Below are 8,939 nucleotides of genomic sequence, written 5' to 3' on the forward strand. Positions count from 1 at the left end.
AAAAAGAATGCAGAGGGACGGGCAGAGTTTGTTCGGAAATTAAAAGGGAAATATGATAGAGAAGTCGCAAACCTGAAGAAAAATCTAACTACCCTCGAGAATGAAATGGCTAAACAAACAAAGAACTTTAAGGCAGAGAGGGAACATTGTTATGCATTGATGGCCCGATTGGAGGAGGATATGCAACAATTGCAGTAGCAAAGCCATAATGACACCCAAGTTTTGGAAGCTAGATATCAACAAATTAGGCGCCTGCTCCAAGAAAAAGGCATCATTAGAGAGAGGATTAGAGCAATTGCTGATTATATCGTCATGAAATGCCATGAATGTGAGGACCTGACTAGATCCACCTTCTTCACCGCAGTGATGACCTTTGTTCACCAAATAATGAATGACCTGGACCGCCTCCAAAGAGATCTTGCACGTAGGCCCGTGGGGAGACCGACTGATGTCCCGCGGGCCCCTGGAGTAGTTTTGGAAGCAATTATGTATTCTTGATTTTGTTTTCGAGTATGTATTTCAGTTTCCATTTCTAAAGTCTATTTCAAGTCTATTTTTTTAGTTTTTCAATTCTTAGAAATGTATGATGGAGTCATTGTAATAGAAATATTATAAGTTTTAATGAAAAATTTAAAAAACCCAAAATTGTTTCTTTCTTTTATTTTCGCATTTATTCCTTGAACTACATGATGATCTGATTCACGCGGCATCGTGATACGGATCCGGTCATGGTTTTTCATAACTCAAATAAAAGAGGAAACAAGAAAAAAAGAGAAAAAAAGAAGAGAGAAAACAAGAAAAAGAGAGAAAACGAGAAAAAGAGAGAAAACAAGAATAAGAGAGAAAACAATGAGAGAGTGAAAAGAAAAGAGAGCAAATAATAAAAGTGCCAAAAAGAAAAGAAAGATGCAAAGGTTTGGAAAATAGACCAAAGCCGGGATGAGACATGCAACCGTGGCCAAACATGTAGAAAAGCATTTAACTGTTAGGTGCATTACATCCCAACGTGTGATACCCTATGTGTTAATTGCCTCAAACTAACCGGTTTGTTGTGTCTACTGTTAAGATTAGGTTCTATTCTTTAAGGTGGTTGGTTTAGTGGTAACCTGGCTTCGCACTCGTACTTTACAAGGTCCAAAGGAAGTGTCAAAATGATGTCAGAAATTCGCCCCCAGGCTCTGGTATCGGGAGTGTCTTCCAACATATTCACCGCACTACCAACTTTAGCTACGATATATCCAACCTTGCCTAGGACAAGTTTTGAGCCATCATCCTTTACTTTCCTAACACCGCCCTTTCCATCGGACACGGCTCATGTCACCCTAAACTCCTACCCTCAAAAACCTCGGTATGAGTTTACCGCTGGACAAGAAAGAGCGACAAAGAATCCCGAGTAGGAGGAAATCACTCAAAAAATGAAAAGCATGAAACAAAGCCTCAAGAATATACAAGGCTTAAGTGGCCAGAAAAGTGTTTCCAATGCTGACTTGTGCATGTTACCGCATGTTCATCTGCCCATCAGTTTTAAGACTCCCAAGTTTGAAACATATGACGGACATGGGGACCCCATAGCTCACCTAAAAAGGTATTGCAATCAGTTGAGGGGAGCGGGTGAAAAAGAAGAGCTCCTAATGGCTTACTTCGGGGTAAGTCTAGTTGGAATTGCATCCAAATGGTATATGGACCAAGACATCTCCCACTGGAGCATATGGGATGACTTGGCCCGAGACATTGTTAAACAGTTCCAGTACAATGTGGACATAGCTCCGGATAGAAAATCTTTATCTAATCTCAAGAAAACGTCTTCAGAGAACTTCCGGGAGTACACCGTCAAGTGGCATAAACAAGCTGCCAGGGTGAAACCCCTAATGGATGAGACCGATATGGCCAGTGTCTTCCTGCAAGCCCAAAAGGCTGATTACTTCCAAAATATGATGTTCGCTATGGGCAAGCCATTTGCGGAAATGGTAGAGAATGGTTTGAAAACGAGTTGTATCCTGAGCCAGTCGGCTATAAGAGCTACATTTCAAGCAATCCAGAGGGGGTCAGGGGGCGCGGCAAGCCGGAAAAAGAAAGAAGAAGTGGAAATGGCGGCTTCAAGTCTAAGAAACCCACGTCAGCCCCGAGGTTACTTCCCTCCAAACACCCCGCAACATTATTATCCTCACCAGGATGTGGCTTATGCTATGACTCCTCAGTCTTAGACGATGATGAATGCCCAGCCATATGCTCGGCCACAACAACAGTTTAACCAAAACCGAGCTCTACCTCCTAGAAATAACCCTTCTCACCAAGCTCCATATAATCCTCATCCCCTACAAAATAATTTTCCATATGTTGCCCATTCCTATGAGCCACCCAGAAGAACAAATTTCACATCCATTGGTGAGTCATATTCCAGCCTCTTCCCAAAGTTGGTCCAAATGGGTCTATTGCATCTCATACCTCCAAATAGGCAAAATCTAGAGTTGCCCTTCTACCGACATGGTACCCGATGTGCTTATCATTCAAGAGTAGAAGGTCACGACATTGAGGATTGTTGGACCCTAAAAAGGGTAGTTGAAAACCTGATAGAACAAAAACGAGTAGTGCTAAGGGATGAAGAGGTCCCCAATGTAACCAACAACCCATTACCAGCTCACAACAATGGGCTGATTATTGGGATGATCTGTAAAGATAAAGAGTTTCACCCGGCTTTGAAAGTTATCATTGCTATTGCCGATGTTGAAAAGAATCCCAAAACGGTAGAAAAGCAAGCTAAGGATGAGAAGAAAAACAATTCCATTCCTCAAAACGTAGAAAAGGTTGTGGAAACCAAGACCGGGGCAGTACCTCCTAAATATGCCATTCTATATGTTCCCAGGGAACCCAGGAAAGAACTATTTGTGTTGAGTCCCCCCAAAAGATTTGAGCAGAATAAGGTCACACCGATGGTATCGAAGATGTAAGTATCAAGGGAATTATGTGGTGCGGGGGCCAATAATTTCACCCAGGTTGACTGAGCCCATGATTATCAGCCGCGCACCACAGAAGCCCATGAAGGATCCCACTGCTGTCCCCTGGAACTACAACAAAGCGGTAGTGACGTGCAAAGGAAAAGAAATCGTATGGGAAGTAAATGAAACAAACCCTGTTTGAGAAATACCTCAATCTGGAAGAAGTGAAAAATGCCAAACATAAGCGTTTTCCGCTTAAAAAGCCAGTCTGTACTGAAGAGGCTAAGGAATTCTTTTGAAAAATTAAAACCTCGGACTATGATGTAATTGACCAACTCTGGAAGTCTCCCTCCCAGATCTCACTATTGACTTTACTGATAAGTTCGAATGAGCATCAGAAAGTGATGATAAAGACCCTCAATGAAGCATATGTTCCAATTGACACCACTGTTGAGCAACTGGAAAGAATGGCGGAATGATTTTTTGAAGTCAACAGGATCTCATTCAGCCGAAATGACTTGCCTCCAGAAAGGGCTACCCACAACAAAGCTCTTCATTTGATTGTTAAGTGTGAAGGATACTACGTGAAAAGAGTCATGTTAGATGGCGGATCTGGGGTTGACATCTACCCTCTATCAACTTTGCAAAGAATGGAAATTGGGACTGAGAGAATCCGGCCCAACAATGTTTACGTACGTGCATTTGAAGGCATCAAAAGAGACACAATAGGGGAGATTGCTTTGATCTTAATTATTGGTCCTGTGGATTTTGAAGTGACATTTCAGGTCTTGGACATGGATACCTCCTATAATTTTCTCCTAGGAAGGCCTTGGATCCATGTGGCAAGGGCCGTACCTTCTACTCTACAGCAAATGGTTATGTTTGAACACAAAGATCAGGAAATTGTGGTTCATGGAGAAGATGAGCAATCAATTTACAGGGACCTGTCAGTCCCATGTATGGAAGGCTAAAGAAGGTAGCGAGCACATAGTCTGCCAAGCTTTTGAGATTGTGGTCGCATACCAATGTGAGGAAGGAACCCCGTGTCCTAAACTCTTTTTGTCCAACGCATAAATCATGGTTGCCAGTGAGATGATTAGGCATGGCTACAAGCTCGGGAAAGGGCTCGGGGCATCTTTGCAAGGCATTACGGAGCCCATCACTTGATTGCCAGTGAGAACTTCTTTGGTGTCGGTTTCCAAGCTACAGAAGCTGGCGTGAAATAGGCTAAAGAACGTAAGAACGATGGGTGGGTTCTACCTTAGCTGGTCCCGCATCTTGTCAGAACTTTTGTTAAACCAGGGTACAAAGAGGAGGAAGATGAGGCCTTCACGGCTGAAGAAATTGAGGACATCTGTGGGGAAATGAGGCAAATGTTATATGAGGCTCATATGATCCAGCCGGGTGAAGGCTCGAACACTGCTCAGGTGCAGTATATAGGTCCCAATGCAAGCTTCAAAATTGAAAGGCTACTTTATTTCCAGTCAGGCAGGAATCCCGGTAGTTCAGTTTTGCCATCTTTTCTGCATTCCGAGTTATTTCAGGGTGTAACTTGAATGTCTTTAGTTTATTGTCTTTAAAATTCCAATGTAAACCCTTCTATCTTAAAATTTAATGAAATGAAATCAATATTTCATCGTCTGTGAATCGCTTTCTTTATTCTTTCTAATTTTGTTATTTTTCTTATTTCTTCTTTCAGTTCTAATAATTCTGACATAAATAATATGGCATGCTTGCGGACTTCATGCCCAGATCCTAACACGTTGTCTTACTGTGAAATAATGAACCAAGAATCAGAATATGATAAAGATGAGGCTTTTAGGGAAATAAACCGAGAATTGGAACAATTTGAGAATAAGCCTAAGCCAAACTTAAATGAAACTGAGCCAGTTAATTTGGGTAGTTCAGAAGAGGTCCAAGAAACGATGATAAACATTCACACTGAGGAAAGAACTAGGGATGCATTGATCCAACTTTTGTTCGAATTCAAAGATGTGTTTGCCTGGTCCTATGATGATACGCCAGGACTGAGTGTTGTTTTAGTGGTACACAAATTGCCAACTTACCCCGGTTACCCCCATGTTCAACAAAAGAGGAGAAAGTTTAAAATGGAAATCAGTGACAAGATTAAAGAAGAAGTCACCAAATAGCTGAAAGCGGGTGTGATCCGAGTGGTCCGATACACCACATGGTTGGCTAATGTGGTCCTAGTACCAAAGAATGATGGCAAAACCCAAGTGTGTGTTGACTATTGGAATTTGAACAAAGCGAGCCCCAAGGACAACTTTCCATTACCAGACATCCACATCCTTGTTGACAACTATGCCAAACATAAGATACAGTCTTTCGTAGATTGTTATGCTGGGTATCATCAAGTCCTGATGGATGAAGAAGATGCAGAAAAGACGGCCTTCACCACACCTTAGGGTACTTACTATTCTATGGTCATTCCTTTTGGTTTGAAGAACGCCGGGGCAACTTACATGAGAGCTATGACTTCCATCTTTCATGACATGATGCACCAAGAAATCGAGGTTTATGTGGACGATGTGATCATTAAATCAAGAACGTAGGACGACCATGTTCGGGATTTGAGAAAGTTCTTTTAGCGTCTGCGTAAGTATGACTTAAAGTTAAATCCAGCTAAGTGTGCATTTGGAGTACCATCCAAGAAACTTTTGGGGTTTGTAGTTAGTTGGAGGGGCATCGAGTTAGATCCAACAAAGATAAAGTCTATTCGGGATTTACCTCCTCCGAGAACCAAGAAAGAGGTTATGAGTCTATTGGGAAGGTAGAATTACATCAGCAGATTCATTGCTTAGTTGACCTCCACATGTGAACCTATATTTAAGCTTTTGAAGAAAGATGCGGTTATTAGATGGACATATGAGTGTCAAGAATCTTTCGACAAAATCAAAGAATATCTATCGAATCCGCCAGTTTTGATCCCACCCGAACCTGGAAGGCCTTTGTTTTTGTATTTGACAGTCTTGGAAAATTCCTTTGGGTGTGTACTCGGGCAACATGATGTGACCGGAAAGAAAGAACATGCCATATACTACTTAAGCAAGAAGTTCACTAGTTATGAAGTCAAATACACTTTGTTGGAAAGAACTTGTTGCGCCCTAACGTGGGTCACTCAGAAGTTTAGGCATTACTTGTTGGCCTACACCACTTACCTCATAACCAGATTTGATCCCTTGAAATACATATTCCAAAAGCCGATGCTCATATGAAGGTTAGAAAAATGGAAAATCCTGCTCACCGAGTTCGAAATATAGTCTATGTCACCCGCAAGGCAATGAAAGCTCAAGATTTAGCAGATCACCTAGCTGAGAATCCTGTTGATGACGAATATTAGCCTCTGAGTACTTACTTTCCGGATGAGGAAGTAAATTCAGTTGAGGTAATTCCAAAGGACACTAATGCTTGGAAAATGTTTCGATGGAGCTGTGAATACAAAAGGTGTCGGGATTGGGGCAATTTTGATTTCGCCAACTGGTCAACACTATTCAGCCACAGCCCGACTTTGGTTTTTTTGCACGAACAACACTATAGAGTATGAAGCTTGCATTATAGGCATGAACATGGCAACCGATCAGAATGTGGAAGAATTGTTAATCATGGGAGATTCAGACTTGATTATCCGATAAGCTCAGGGTGAATGGGAAACTCGGGATGTCAAGATTATTCCATACAGGCAATATGTCAAAGATCTTAGCAAACAGTTCAAGTTCGTCGAGTTCAGGTACATTCCTCGGTTTCACAATGAGTTAGCCGATGCACTAGCTACTTTGGCCTCGATGCTGCCATATCCAGGTAATATCCATATTGACCCACTAGTAATCCAAATCAGAGAAAGACATGGTTATTGCAGCATAGTTGAAATAAAGGCTGATGTTCAGCCATGGTATCATGATATCAAAAGATTCTTGAAAATAAATGAATATCCCGAGCAAGCTAGTAGAGACCAAAAGAGAACCATTAAAAGGCTCGTTAGTGGCTTCTTCTTGAGCGGAGAGGTCTTGTACAAAAGGACTCCAGATATGAACCTTCTAAGATGTGTGGATGGCCAAGAGGCCGGAAGAATCATGAATGAAGTGCACGCAGGAGTGTGCAGTCCCCATATGAATGGATACGTACTTGCAAAGAAAATCCTTCGAGCAGGTTATTACTGGATGACTATGGAAAAGGATTGCTTCAGTTTTGTCCGAAAGTGTCATCAGTGTCAGGTACACGGTGACTTGATTCATGCACCGCCTTCAGAATTACATCTTATGTTAGCACCGTGGCCGTTCATTGCTTAGGGTATGAATGCCATTGGGCCAATCGTGCCAAAATCTTCAAATGGGCATAGATTCATACTAGTTGCCATTGACTACTTCACAAAGTGGGTCGAAGCAGTCACTCTCAAAGCTGTCACTAAGAAAGCAGTGGTGGATTTTGTGCATTCCAACATTATCTATCGTTTTGGTATTCCTAAAACTATCATTACAGATAATGCTGCAAACTTGAACAATCATTTGATGAGAGAGATATGCGAACAATTTAAGATCGCGTATCAGAATTCTACCCCTTATTGGCCCAAAGCCAACGGTGCTGTTGAAGCAGCAAACAAGAACATCAAGAAGATTCTTAGAAAATTGATTCAAAGTTCTAGACAATGGCATGAAAAGTTGTTGTTTGCATTGTTGGGATATCGCACAACTGTGCGCACATCAGTTGGAGCAACACCCTATCTATTGGTTTGTGGCACTAAAGCCGTGATACCCGCAGAAGTTGAAATTCCATCTCTCCAAATCTTCATTGAAGCTGAGATTGAGGATAATGAGTGGGTCAAGACCCGTCTAGAACATCTAACCCTGATTGATGAAAAGCGAATGGCTGCAGTTTGCCACGGGCAATTCGATCAACAAACAATGGCCAGTGCCTACAACAAGAAAGTGCGGCCTAGGAATTTTGAAGTGGGGCAAGTCATTCTAAGACGTATTCTCCCGCATCACAAGGAAGTAAAAGGAAAGTTTGCTCCAAACTGGAAGGGTCCATACATTATAAGAAAATTGCTACCAAGGGGGGCGTTGTACTTGGGAGACATTGAAGAAAATGACCCTGAAACAGTTGTCAATGCAGACGCGGTCAAAAGGTATTACGTTTAACCCTTCTGCGGTACCAATATTATCCGATTGAAGTGATGAAGGCTTTCATTCTCTCTATCCCAAACAATTCAACCCTTTGCCAACCTTTTGAGCCGGTTACCTTTCCTTGATTATCCTCTTTGGAACCCAAAAACGTTTGCAAAAAAAAAAAACTCAAAAACAAAATTTTCCTGAACTACATTCGACTTGATTCCCAAAGGATACATAGGCATCCTCTCTTTGGGGTTCAGTCACACCAAAATAAAAATCCACAATTCCCCAAAAGTTGAAACTGGTGCAGAAGTCATAATGGTTCAGCTATGGTTTCGCCTGAAAGGTTCCAAAGTTGTAATTGGATCCAAATTTTTTTTACCCCAAATCTTGTTCAAGTCCTTCTGATCTATCGGTAAAAGATGTTTAAAATTAGAGAATACATTTACTTGGATCTGATACAATCAAATGAGAGAGTCTTATTGGTAAAAACCCACACGGGCACCGTAAGGCGATGGTGAGCAGAGAAATTGGAAATGAGAGAGTCTTATTAGTAAAAACTCGCAAAGAGAACTATAAGTTGATGATGAGAAGAGAAATGAGAGAGATCAGTTGGTGAAAACCCGCAAAGGGCTCCATTGCTCAAAAAAGGGAATCACTTACAACCATCGGCACTGATAAGAGTCCTAGCAAGGTTTCTCGGTTTTGAGATATGGATTATGAAGGGTCTTTGTGAGATTGGATGGTTACGCAGATCGAGAATCCAATCCAAGAAGTATGTCATGTCTATTGAAGTCTGCAGGCACTCTAGATAAGTCCTTCTTTCCTTTCCCTGAAAGGGACACTTCTCGTTTGAGTTCTTTATCCTATCCTTTAT

General features: G+C 41.7%; 2 protein-coding genes across 2 annotated transcripts; both read left to right on the forward strand.

The window, feature by feature from the left end:
* Nucleotides 1-1,415: 1,415 nt before the first annotated feature.
* Nucleotides 1,416-2,204, forward strand: LOC138889870 (uncharacterized). The gene has a single exon (XM_070173209.1). It carries the CDS (start codon nt 1,416-1,418, stop codon nt 2,202-2,204), a length of 789 nt encoding a protein of 262 aa, XP_070029310.1.
* Nucleotides 2,205-6,641: 4,437 nt separating this feature from the next.
* LOC138889871 (uncharacterized) lies at nt 6,642-8,092 on the forward strand. Its single transcript, XM_070173210.1, has 2 exons — nt 6,642-6,684; nt 7,434-8,092. The coding sequence occupies exons 1-2, from the start codon at nt 6,642-6,644 to the stop codon at nt 8,090-8,092; spliced, it is 702 nt and encodes a 233-aa protein (XP_070029311.1).
* The last annotated feature ends 847 nt before the right edge of the window (nt 8,093-8,939 follow it).

The sequence above is a fragment of the Nicotiana sylvestris genome, chromosome 4, assembly GCF_000393655.2.
Source record: "Nicotiana sylvestris chromosome 4, ASM39365v2, whole genome shotgun sequence".
NCBI classification, from domain to species: domain Eukaryota; kingdom Viridiplantae; phylum Streptophyta; class Magnoliopsida; order Solanales; family Solanaceae; genus Nicotiana; species Nicotiana sylvestris.

Bases quoted from the DNA above. Each gene is read 5' to 3' on its own strand.
- LOC138889870 (XM_070173209.1), top strand. From the start codon at position 1,416: ATGAAAAGCATGAAACAAAGCCTCAAGAATATACAAGGCTTAAGTGGC.
- LOC138889871 (XM_070173210.1), top strand. From the start codon at position 6,642: ATGTCAAAGATCTTAGCAAACAGTTCAAGTTCGTCGAGTTCAG. The intron at 6,685-7,433 runs GTACATTCCTCG...CTATCATTACAG, and splicing joins TTCAAGTTCGTCGAGTTCAG to ATAATGCTGCAAACTTGAAC.